This window comes from Phoxinus phoxinus, assembly GCF_949152265.1.
Source record: "Phoxinus phoxinus genome assembly, chromosome: 21".
NCBI classification, from domain to species: Eukaryota; Metazoa; Chordata; class Actinopteri; order Cypriniformes; family Leuciscidae; genus Phoxinus; species Phoxinus phoxinus.
This window is the reverse complement of record NC_136896.1, coordinates 1,492,122-1,506,079: the sequence shown is the minus strand read 5'-3', so window position 1 is coordinate 1,506,079 and position 13,958 is coordinate 1,492,122. Positions and strand designations below refer to the sequence as shown.

General features: G+C 40.4%; 1 protein-coding gene across 4 annotated transcripts in view; it reads right to left on the bottom strand.

Moving 5' to 3' along the window:
- The window catches only part of adamts14 (ADAM metallopeptidase with thrombospondin type 1 motif, 14), a 108,957-nt gene that overhangs the window by 41,077 nt on the left and 53,922 nt on the right, over positions 1-13,958 (bottom strand). For all 4 annotated transcript variants that reach the window (XM_079595086.1, XM_079595088.1, XM_079595087.1 and 1 more), the window contains exon 5: positions 5,782-5,865. In XM_079595086.1, coding sequence (XP_079451212.1) covers positions 5,782-5,865 — 84 coding nt within the window. The remainder of the gene's footprint in view (positions 1-5,781; positions 5,866-13,958) is intronic.

Here is a 13,958-nt window from a genome sequence, read left to right as displayed (position 1 = left end):
TTACACCTTAGAGAAGGCGGAGCCTCAGAGCCACGCCCACCTATTACATCACCACCACACGGACCAATGGGAGTTCAGAGATAGAGTAAAGTTTTAAACTCCTGAAACACACTCAGTTTTGACCTGATTTTGATCACAATGTCTCACGTTTCCGGACCGCACGTGTCTGCACAGCTTGTCAATAGCGGCTCATAACTGTGCAATCGAGAGTCAATATGAGGTCAAACATTTCTCAGTACATGATCTGAGCTGCTCCACATTCATGTAACAGCTCCAGGCATCACAAATATTGACTCGCGTTATTTTCATTTCTCTTGAGGAATTGTAGGAGACAAAAGAAAGCTTTGCTAACGTTCCTAATAAGTTATTATTATATAACGTTATTTCTGAATGTTCTCTGAACGTTTAAAAACATTACAGTGATTGGTTATTCAAACGTTAACGGAACATTCCATCATTCTTCAAACGTTATAGAATGTTACTTTTGAATGTGTTCTGAACATTCCGAAACAAGTTGTTACATTTCAAAACTGTCAGATGAACATCCAACTGAAACTTTCCAACGTTCCATGAACTTGTTTTTGAGCTAACGTTTTGAGAACATTATTAAAACGTTGTATTAACATTACAGGGGAGAAGTTTGTCCTCGACAGCAGAACACGTGAGCGGTCTCCTCTGGGACGGCGAGGGCTATTTGAGGACACTTCGCTGTTTGTTTAGCATGAATACCCGCCGGTAAACCCGTCTGAGAGCGAGCTGACGCTGAAACTCGATGACTGACTGGCAATGGTAAAAAAATATATATATATATATATTTTATTTATTTATTTATTTATCTTATTTTTAATATCCTTAAAACGTCTTTAGATATATCTTAGATGCATGTTCTAGAAATAATAAGAATATTTAATAATAAATATTAAATAGTATACACATATTATATATATATATGTATAAACTATTGCCAATTTTACTACTGGCAGCCAATAGTAAAAACATTTGCAAAAATATTTCAACATTTAAATAATTGTAAATTATTGATCGCTTCTAATATCCTTAAAATGTCTTCAATATTATTATATATAAACGTTACTTCTGAATGTTCTCTGAACGTTTAAAAACATTACAGTGATTGGTTATTCAAACGTTAACGGAACATTCCATCATTCTTCAAACATTATAGAATGTTACTTTTGAATGTGTTCTGAACATTCCGAAACTAGTTGTTACATTTAAAAACTGTCAGATGAACATCCAACTGAAACTTTCCAACGTTCCATGAACTTGTTGTTGTGCTAACGTTTTGAGAACATTATTAAAGGATTAGTTCACTTTTATAAAAACTTTGGCTGATAATTTACTCACCCCGATGTCCTCCAAGATGTCCATGTCTTTCTTTCTTCAGTGGAAAAGAAATGAAGGTTTTTGATGAACACATTTCTCCATATAATGGACGTCAATGGGCCCCAAACGGGTCAAGGTCCAGATGACAGTGTCAGCGCCGCTTCAACGGGCTTTAAACGACACCAGACGATGAATACGGGTCTTATCTAGCGAAACCATCGTCATTTCAATAATAAATAATAAAGTTTAAGTTTTATAAGCACAAGCGCTCGCCTTGCTCTGTTCTGTGATGCGCGTTCGTGACGTCACGTGATACGCAGTTACATTGAAAAGGTCGCGCTTGACGAGTCAGTGTTTACAGATGTGCGGAAGGAGGACCATACACACATATTCAAATGTCTTTGTGTCAGTTTATCGGTTAAAATGCCCATCTCGTGTGTGTATCCTGGTGTTGGAATATTAAAAAGCCTAAAAGAACATTTTCGTCAGGACAGAAATGTTTTAGTTTTCACAGAAGCGTGACCTTTTTACATGACGTCACGAACGCGCATCACAGAACAGAGCAAGGCGAGCGCTTGTGCTTATAAAACTTAAACTTGTTTATTTATGTTTGAAATGACGATGGTTTCGCTAGATAAGACCCGTATTCATCGTCTGGTGTTCGTTTAAAGCCCGTTGAAGCGGCGCTGACACTGTCATCTGGACCTTGACCCGTTTGGGGCCCATTGACGTCCATTATATGAAGAAATGTGTTCATCAAAAACCTTCATTTCTTTTCCACTGAAGAAAGAAAGACATGGACATCTTGGATGACATGCGGGAGAGTAAATTATCAGCAAAAGTTTTTTTAAAAGTGAACTAATCCTTTAAGACCAGATAACGTTTGAGAACATTATTAAAACGTTGTATTAACCTCACAGGGGAGAAGTTTGTCCTCGACAGCAGAACACGTGAGCGGTCTCCTCTGGGACAGCGAGGGCTATTTGAGGACACTTCGCTGTTTGTTTAGCATGAATACCCGCCGGTAAACCCGTCTGAGAGCGAGCTGACGCTGAAACTCGATGACTGACTGGCTTTCTGTTCAGCTTCCAACATATACCAACAACTCACTGTGACACAAGCAGACTAAACACAGCAGACCCCAGCGGGCCTGAACACATGATCATCCATCATCACAACACACACGTTACAGAAACCAGATCACACGGACCATCACAATATCCGATATTATATCAATATATCTGTATTTATTACACTTAAAGATATATGTAAAGCCATTTTAAGAGTATTAATACAAAACAAGAGGATAAATCATTTACAATAACAATGTTTGTTTTGTTCAGAGAGTGGCTGTCAATGGTAAAAAACATTTTTTTATTATTTATCTTATTTTTTACTGTAAAAAGTATTACTGTAGATGCATGTTCTAGAAATATTATGAATATTTAATAATAAATATTAAACCATATACAAATATTATATATATATATATAAATATAAACTATTGTCACTTTTACTATTGGCAGCCAATAGTAAAAACATTAGCACAAATATTTCAACATTTAAATAATTGTAAATTATTGATCATTTTCTAATATCCTTAAAATGTCTTCAAAAATAGTTTAAAATAAAATTTTTTTAGCAATTTTTAAAAGCTTAAATTTAGCATTTTTCTAATTTAATACAGACTTTTTGTCCTTACACTTTAAGAGAAAGCATAATAATTTTTTGTTTAAATCATAATGCTTTGTTCATTTCCAGGTTTAATCTGAGTTTTTACTCATTGTGTTTTCAGTGCTTAAAACCATAAATCACATGTTACCCAGCGCTCACTGCAGTTTGACATCTTGCCTTCGAATATGACTGACAGCATCTCCAGCGGCACACCGAGCAAACGCCGGGAACTTATGAAGACGACACTCAACCTAGACGTCAACGTCCATTAATATTCTTCAGCACTCTTACTTCTGCATCTGTCAACTTCCAGCCAATCGCAGAAGAGAAGGACACGTGTGTGTGGTGACAAGAAACGCGTGCTCATGTTTCTAAATGATGTCAGAGTGCCATCAGCGTGGGTAATGCAATGGAAATTAAAAATACTTGTACACACACACACACACACACACACACACACACACACACACACACACACACACACACACACACACACACACACACACACACACACACACACACACACACAAGAAAACATGCAGTGCGCCTCGAAATTGGCATGAACAAAGTTAATCTGCAATAATGGATTGATGCAGTGTCTCGTGTGTAATGAGGCCAGGCACACACACACACGCACACGTGCGGGATCGGTGTGTGTGGATTCACCCTGGCACTGAGTGTCAGCATTAATCTTTCAAGACAGTCAGAGAGTCAGGTGGAAAACTATCATTACTGCTGGGAATCAGGACACACACACACACACACAGACACAGACACAGACACAGACACAGACACACACACACACACACACACACACACACACACACACACACACACACACACACACACACACAGACACAGACAGACACACACACACACAGACACAGTCACAGTCACACACACACACACGTTTAGAAGCTTTGTTTGATTGACAGCACAACTCACTGGATGGATATGAGCAGAAGATGCATAGATTAAACTTTCTGCTTTACTTCTATACATCTTGAAGGGAAAATAAATACTTTCAATTCATCTCCACATTGGTATTATTGGTCCACAAAGACGTCCTGAGCGGTGTGTTCGCACATCTGTCCTGCAGGGCCGCGGTGATGGAGATAAAGATGGGAACACAGATTTGCGGGTTCCCCTGAGAAACTTTGCCTTCACTTTCACATCTTTTGCGTTCACTCACTAAACTTGTGCATTCCAACCAAAAACCTTTGCATTGAAACTTTCCGTTTTATTAATTAACATTTTTATTCCAAATGCAAAAGAGGATGCAAAAGTTTCGCAACCTTTATGCCTGGTTCAGATTACACGATTTTAGCACGATCAGTGTGACGTAGGGTGTCGTGGGGATTCGTAAACGACAACGGACGCCGGGACGCAAGATTTGATCGTTTCATCTCGTATAGTGTGTGTGTGTGTGTGTGTGTGTCATAGTGGACGACAACCGACCCGAGTCTGCGATGCTTCACCACATCACGACAAAAAGACTAGCATGTTTGATTTTTTTTCCCGGTCCTCCAGGACGAGAGTGAGTGAGCGAGAGAGTGTGTGTGTGTGTGTGTGTGTGCGTGTGTGAGTGAGCATGTGTGTGTAAGTGAGTGAGCACGAAAGAGTGTGTGTGCGCTAGTGAGTGAGCGAGAGAGTGTGTGTGTGTGTGCGTGCGTGTGTGAGTGAGCATGTGAGTGTGTAAGTGAGTGAGCACGAAAGAGTGTGTGTGTGCGCTAGTGAGTGAGCGAGAGTGAGTGTGTGTGTGTGTGTGTGTGTGTGTGTGTGTGTGTGTGTAAGTGAGTGAGCACGAAAGAGTGTGTGTGCGCTAGTGAGTGAGCGAGAGTGAGTGTGTGTGTGTGTGTGTGTGAGCGCATCACTGATTGGTCGTCAACTCTCTCTTTTTGTGACAAGCATCAATGTATCTTGCCGCTAGTATGACACACTCTCTCTCTCTCTCTCTCTCTCTCTCTCTCTCTCTCTCTCTCTCTCTCTCTCTCTCTCTCTCTCTCTCTCTCTCTCTCTCTCTCCAGCTGCAAGCAGATGTGAAAGCAGGTTGAGTCGTTCTTCTTCTCTGATATCGGAGTGTGTTTTACAGCTGTGTCTTCCAGATGGCTAGTTATTAGCCACATAATAACCCCTCCACTACTCCACAGAAAGCTTTAATAACTTCTCTTTAATAAAAGGCATGTAGGCGCACACACAGTATCGACTGATCCTGATATAATGCTCACCGCACATACACATGATTGACCAGCAGATCCGTTATTATTTTGAACTGAATTGCTGAATTTTTACCCTATAATGTACAGATGAAGTAGCTGAATGTTGAAGGCTTTTAATGTAGTTTATGTGTCTATGTGGAGTTATTAATATGCTTTAAGACAAACCATGTGTAAGTTCATAAGTCGACAGCATTGCTGAGTATTTTCTGCTTAAAACTGCAGTGAACCAAAGACAGTCTCAAAAACACGGTTTGAAATCGCTGGTGTTTCTGACGTCACACACTACCTTGTAACCAATCAGATCAACATGTGATCGTCAACCAGTGGATCTCTGAGTGAGTGAGTGGAGGCGGGGCTCATTTGCATATTCATAGAACCATGCATACTAAATGAGGCAAGGGTGTCGAGTTACATTCAAGATATTTTAAGGCAGGAAGAAATTTTTATTCAAGGTAAAAATGCTTCAATATGTAATTTTGAGTTTTAATGGATCACATGATTGTCTACATGGGACTTTAAATAAGTGTTCATGCTCGACGCTCACCTGACGATAACCCACCAGGATCATTCGGACCAGCACAACATTGATGTTGGTTCCCAGAGACTCATCGTGGTAGATTTCATCAACCTGCGGACACGGGAAAGTTAATGCATTAATAAATCTGAATGCATATATAGCTCAAAATCTAAATGCAGAACTCATTGAGAACCCTTAGAGTCTTAAACCCTTAAAGTAAAATTGTATCTTTATGACCCATTTTACTGACTGAACATTTGGATGTGGATGATATCCACAAACAAGCTTGAATTTTTTTATTTTTTTATGTAATAGCGAAAAACGTATTTAAATTACAAACTAAAATAAAAATTTACAGTCAAGAGTAACAAACAATTGACAGTAAAAGAGAGAATTAATAATAATAATGAAAATAAACTTTTTTTTTTTTTTTTTCATCCTCATCTTCATTTGGCTCATAATTAACTTTCGTAATGCCAGCAGATCATATTTTTGTGTTCAGTGTTGAGTCTGTGGTGTGGGGTTATGAAGAAGTCGTCCACATTTAAAGAGGAAACACAGCCGTCAACAACCGGCAGAGAAATGAACGTCTACTCGAATTTAAACAACTCAATAAATGCGTCAGGAAGAAACATGAACTAACAAACAAGCAGCAAAAACCAAAGATGAGTTTTAAGGGATACAATTATTTTAAGGATTTTTTTAATGTTATAAGTGTTAATGTTAAAGTCTCTTCTGCTCACCAAGGCTGCATTTATATGATCATAAATACAGTAAAAACAGTATTATTGTGAAATATTACTACATTACAAATAAACACCAAGTAACACACTGAATTTTGAAACGTGAAATTTGAAACGGTATTTTCTTGTAAAACACTCCAAAAATGTCAAAAATGTTTTTTTGGCTTTAACTTCCCAAGGACACATATGGAAAAAGCCACAACAAAATTGAAAAAACATGGAATTTCTTTGAGCTCAATGAAGAGTGATTCTGGAGAGTGTTTTCTTCTTCTTCTTTAAAAAGCACACTTCACCACAGTTTGTTCTTATGCAATGCCAAAAATGTCTGACCAACTAAAAAATGCAGTTTGTGCTCAAAGTCTGACGTGAGACACGCAGTTAAAGGAATCTAAACAAAGCTCTGGCCGTGTTCGAGCGCTGCCGTAGCGTCTCGGGTTCGAGCGCAGAGGGAATATATTTTCCATATATCATGAAAGACACTTGACAAACACTTGATCCTGCAGCCGGGGTCACAGAGTTCACACACACACACAGACACACATACACACATACACACACACACACACACACACACACACACACACACACACACACACACGCACACGCACACGCACACACACACACACACACACACACACACACACACACACACACACAGAGAGCTCTGGTTCTGCGCCTCATGCTGGTTTGGCCCAGTGTGAGGGTTGAAGATCAGACTGGGGATTGTGGGTAAGATAGCGCTGAAGGACTCGGGTTAAACCCTCTTGAGGGTCTCGATAAGGTCACACTCTAAAAAATGCTGGGTTGTTTTAACCCAATTTTGGGTCAAATATGGACAAACCCAGCCGTTGGGTTAAATTTTTAAATTGCATTTTTGATCCAACGTTTGGGTTTGTCCATATTTGACCCAAAATTGGGTTAAAACAACCCAGCATTTTTAGAGTGCACCTTTACAGTACACCTGTGATAACAACACTACAGGATTTCACACACAGAGGAAAAACTGATACATGTGAAACTGGAAAAATTAGAATATGGTGCAAAAGTTCATTTATTTCAGTAATTCAACTTAAAAGGTGAAACTAATATATTATATAGACCAGTGGTTCCCAACCTTTTTTTTGTCTGAGACCCCCTTCAAGTTTAATGATATTATCGCTCTTGTAAGCTTGCAGCAAGGATGACAAAATATGTTGTTTTCAAACAAACGGTATGTTTATTGTAACCAGATATGTTTATGCACAAATAATAGCCTATAATATTGAAAATACAATAACAAAAACATCAGTAGGTCCTTTGTAATTTAGAAACGTAAGCCTAGGAGTAGCCTATAAACTGGCCCTATTTTAAATGCAATAACAAAAATATATATATATATATATATATATATATATATATATATAAATAAATATAGCTGTAAGCAGCGATTACGGGCCCAAGCCGGTGGCACCGCCACCCTGGTGCCTTTAGTTACACTAAAGGCACCGGGCTGGCGCTGCCACCGGCTTGGGCCCTCCATCGCTGCTTACAGCTATATTTATTTATATATATATATATATATATATATATATATATATATATATAAAAAGCCGCCACCCCGTTGCCTTTCGGGTTCCTGTGCACGACGGGCAATAACGTAACCCCGCTTTGACTGTCGAGAAGAAGTCTGCTTTAGAGCTTGTATCAGTGTGAGTCTTTCTGCTCCCCTCCAAACACACACAGAAAAGGGGGGGGACTCACATTAGTTACATCCATGTGATCGCTCTCTTACAACAAACACGCTACTGAAGTTTCATCAAGATCAATAAATGTATGAAGACGTTATAACAGATCGTGTTTCTCTTTTCTCGCCATAATTTCGTTTCCTCGCCACGGCCAAACTGTTCGAGATATCAAAAATCCGTCAGCAATTTAGTATCCTCAATGTCTTGTCGTCAGGCTGACCGAGTTTGGTTGCGATTGGATGAATTTTCTAGAAAGAGTGTTTCAAATTCCAGGGGCATGCGTTTTCATACCACCCACAATAGCCGACTTCCTGTTGGGCTGGCGTAAAACTTAGAGCACGAAAGTTGTTCGGCTCGATGAGTTCTAAATGTGTACCAAGTTTCATATTATTACATGCAAGCGTATTTGATATACGGACAAGTGTTTGAATCCCATTCCAGGGGGCGCTGTCGAGCCCCCCTGCCACACCCGGGTACCAGCTTCAGCCTGGCCCTGATGGCCGCGGGTTCTGACCTGTGTGCAAAATTTCAAGAGTTTTCGAGCACGTTAAGGGCCCCAAAAGTGCCCGAGATTTTGCACACAGCAGAGAAAGGGTTAAAGGGCACCTATTATGACATTTAAAATGTTCCTAATGTTGGTTTGGGAGTCCCCAACAACAGTTTTACATGCATGCAATGACAAAAAACACTTTTGTTGTCATATAATATGCATTTATTTTTACCTGATTTGCTCACCGACTCCCAAATGATTCGTTCAACGACTCATTTTCAAAACCCCTCCTTTGCACGACGCTAATCTGCGTTGATTGGTCAGATGACCCAGCAGTGTTTACAGAGATAATACTTATTTTTAACACAGAGTAAAATGATGCTTTTATCAATTAAATTGCGTTATAATAATGATTATAGTCCACTGCTTTGTAGTTTGTAGTAAAAAACTAAAAATAAGATAAAGAATTTAATGTTATGTTAGCGAGCATAGCCCAGTTCATATTGTAAAAGCACAATCAGTCTTTGTTTGCGTTAGCCCGATGCATAAACATAACGTTTTTACAAAAAAAAAAAAAATGCAGTTACGTTACTACGAGGTATTACTCTATTCTATAAGACAACTCCGAAAACAACGACAAACACTTCACATATCTCAATACAATTGTCATTGAAGACCTAGAAGCTAAACGGTGCTTACTCAACAAACAAAATAATTATTAAGCATGCTACATAAAACATAAAAGCAACAATTAATTATTAATAACACTTACAGGTTGTGATACGGAGGAGGAAGATAATGCAAATACACTTGGAACTGAACTTCCTTCAATATCAGCCGGCTCGCGAATCCAAGTTTGACTGCATTTAAAAAGCAATCGTCTTCAAAATGGCGCAAACAAAGCACAAGGCTCGGACTATACTTCTGTGGTATAGTTGTATATATGAATTGTAGCCACTTAGTCTTCAAATGCTCCTCCTTGGGCAGATCGCACTTCAGAACACAGCGTCTCGTCGCCATGACGTTTTCAAGTTTGCCTTGGAGCGCAATAAGTGGGCGTATCGTATTCAAATAACTTGACAAGTTGACGTCATCTAGTCAGAGAAAAAGCTTCGGTCTTCTAACGATTCATAAAAATGACTCCGAGTCGACTCTTACTTTTGAAAGACAATAACTTTATATACGGTGAACTTTCATATTTCAAACTTTGCAGGATGTTTTTGTTCACTTAGATCTATGTTACACACTACATGAAAGGTAAATTTCAAAATTCCATAATAGGTGCCCTTTAAACTAAACTAGCCCCCCTCCTCACAGACACACACACACACACACATACACAGATCCCCCCCTCCCCTCCCCACCCCACACAGACAGACACACACACACAGAATGGCAGAGAGACAGAGAGAGACACAATTCACATTCAAACCACAATATCTGACTTTCTGTTGGTCGGAGCTAATGACTGTAAATTAGAAAGTTGTTCGGCTTGATAAGATCAATATACACGCTGAGTTTTGTAACTGTAGGTAAAACTATAACTAAGTTATAACACACTTTATGCATCCTTTTTTAATCATAAATTTGTTTCCTCGCCACGGCCAAACCGTTCGAGATATCAAAAATCCGTCCGCAATTTAGCATCCTCCATGTCTTGACTTCATGCACACCGAGTTTCGTGGTCATCGGATGAATTCTCTGGGAGAAGTATTTCAAATGCCAGAACATGCGTTTCCATACAGCCCATAATAGCTGACTTCCTGTTGGACTGGCGTAAAACTTAGAGCACGAAAGTTGTTCGGCCCGATGAGATCTATATGTGTACCGAGTTTCATATTATTACATGCAAGCGTGTTTGATATATGGACATGTTTTTGAATCCCATTCCAGGGGGCGCTGCCGAGCCCCCCTGCCACGCCCGGGTACCAGCTTCAGTCGGGCCCTGATGGCCGTGGGTTCTGACATTTGTGCAAAGTTTCAAGAGTTTTTGAGCACGTTAAGGGCCCCAAAAGTGCCCGAGAAGTCCCACACAGCAGAGAAAGGGTTAAAATAAAGCCCCCCTTCTCTCTCACACACACAGACACTGAGAGAGACTGGCAAAATTCCCATCAAATCACATTCAAACCAAAATATCTGACTTCCTGTTGGTCGGAGCTAATGACTGTCAATTAGAAAGTTGTCCGGATCGGGGAGATAAATATAGATACCGATTTTTGTTACTGTAGGTAAAACTAATACCCCATTTTTGACTAAAGGTGGCGCTACTGAGCCCCTTACCACGCCCGTTTCTGAAACTGTGCACAAGTGTACTAGGCAATAAATGTAAAGTGTCTGTCGAGTTTCATGCAATTTGAAGTATGCTAAGAGTCTCAAAAACTTTAAAAAAGAATATTAAAGTTTGATGCGTTGCCATGGCGACAGTATTAAAGATATCAATAATCCTTTCACAGGTCTACATCTGCCGTGTGTTTACATTATACAGATGAAGTTTGAAGCAAATCGGTAAAAATAAGAGGGTGATTTCAAAGCATTTTGAAAGTGACACACTTCCTGCTGCCAGTTGGTGGCGCTATAACTTTGACTCACAATAGTTACATCCATGTGATCGGCCTCTTACAACAAACACACTGCTGAAGTTTCATCAAGATCAATTAATGTATGAGGATGTTATAACACACTTCCTGTTTCCAATATTCGCCATAAATTTGTTTCCTCGCCACGGCCAAACCGTTCGAGATATCAAAAATCCCCTCGCAATTTAGCATCCTCCATGTCTTGACTTCATGCACACCGAGTTTCGTGGTCATCGGATGAATTCTCTGGGAGAAGTGTTTCAAATGCCAGAACATGCGTTTCCATACAGCCCATAATAGCTGACTTCCTGTTGGACTGGCGTAAAACTTAGAGCACGAAAGTTGTTCGGCCCGATGAGATCTATATGTGTACCGAGTTTCATATTATTACATGCAAGCGTGTTTGATATATGGACATGTTTTTGAATCCCATTCCAGGGGGCGCTGCCGAGCCCCCCTGCCACGCCCGGGTCCCAGCTTCAGTGCGGCCCTAATGGCCGCGGGTTCTGACATTTGTGCAAAGTTTCAAGAGTTTTTGAGCACGTTAAGGCCCCCAAAAGTGCCCAAAAGGTAGTAAAATAATAATAAATATAGCTGCAAGCAGCGATTACGGGCCCAAGCCGGTGGCACCGCCACCCTGGTGCCTTTAGTTACACTAAAGGCACCGGGCTGGCGCTGCCACCGGCTTGGGCCCTCCATCGCTGCTTGCAGCTATATTTATTTATATATATATATATATATATATATATATATATATATATATATAAAAAGCCGCCACCCCGTTGCCTTTCGGGTTCCTGTGCACGACGGGCAATAACGTAACCCCGCTTTGACTGTCGAGAAGAAGTCTGCTTTAGAGCTTGCATCAGTGTGAGTCTTTCTGCTCCCCTCCAAACACACACAGAAAAGGGGGGGGGCTGTCTGTGTGTGTGCCCTCCCTCCCTCCCTCCCTCCCCCCCCACACACACACACACACACACAGAGAATGGCAGGGGGAACTCTGTCAGAGAGAGACAAAACCACATTCAAACCAAAATATCTGACTTCCTGTTGGTCGGAGCTAATGACTGTAAATGAGAAAGTTGTCCGGATCGATAAGCACAATATACAGACCGAGTTTTGTGACTGTAGGTAAAAATAACCCACCCACTTTAGTCAAAAGTATCTTGAAAGTAACACACTTCCTGCTGCCAGTTGGTGGCGCTATAACTTTGACTCACAATAGTCACATCCATGTGATCGCCCTCTTACAACAAACACACTGCTGAAGTTTCATCAAGATCAATAAATGTATGAAGACGTTATAACACATTGTGTTTTTCTTTTCTCGCCATAACTTCGTTTCCTCGCCACGGCCAAACCGTTCGAGATATCAAAAATCCGTCCGCAATTTAGCGTCCTCAATGTCTTGACTTCATGCTGACCGAGTTTGGTGGCGATAGGATAATTTTTCTTGGACGAGTATATCAAATTCCAGGGGCATGCATTTTCATACAGCCCATAATAGCCGACTTCCTGTTGGACTGGCGTAAAACTTAGAGCACGAAAGTTGTTCGGCCCGATTAAATCTATATGTGTACCGAGTTTCATATTATTACATGCAAACGTGTTTGATATATGGACCAAGTTTTTCGGACCACGTTCAAGGGGGCGCTGTTGAGCTCCCCTGCCACGCCCGGGTACCAGCTTCAGCCCAGCCCTGATGGCCGCAGGTTCTGACCTGTGTGCAAAGTTTCAAGAGTTTTCGAGCACGTTAAGGGCCCCAAAAGTGCCCGAGAAGTCCCACACAGCAGAGAAAGGGTTAAAATAAAGCCCCCCTCCTCTCTCACACACACAGACACTGAGAGAGACTGGCAAAATTCCCATCAAATCACATTCAAACCAAAATATCTGACTTCCTGTTGGTCGGAGCTAATGACTGTAAATTAGAAAGTTGTCCGGCTCGGGGAGATAAATATAAATACCGATTTTTGTTACTGTAGGCAAAACTAATACCCCATTTTTGACTAAAGGTGGCGCTACTGAGCCCCTCCACCGCGCCCGTTTCTGAAACTTCACACATGCCTAGTACCTAATAAATCTGATATGCATGTTGAGTTTCATGCAATTTGAAGCATGTTAAGAGCCTCAAATGCACCCAAAAAGAATATAAAAGTTTAAAGCGTTGCCATGGCAACAGTATTTAAGATATCAATAATTCTTTCACATGTCTACATCTGCCGTGTGTTTACATTATACACATAAAGTTTGAAGCAAATCGGGTAAAAATAAGAGGGTGAATTCAAAGCATTTTGAAAGTGACACACTTCCTGCTGCCAGTTGGTGGCGCTATAACTTTGACTCACAATAGTCACATCCATGTGATCGGCCTCTTACAACGAACACACTGCTGAAGTTTCATCAAGATCAATTAATGTATGAGGATGTTATAACACACTTCCTGTTTCCAATATTCGCCATAAATTTGTTTCCTCGCCACGGCCAAAGCGTTCGAGATATCAAAAATCCCCTGGCAATTTTTCATCCTCCATGTCTTGACTTCATGCACACCGAGTTTCGTGGTGATTGGTTGAATCGTCTAGGAGGAGTATTTTAAATTCCATTGCATGTGTTTTTTAAACTACGCCAAATAGCCGACTTCCTGTTGGGCTGGGGTAAAAAGTCAGAGCAT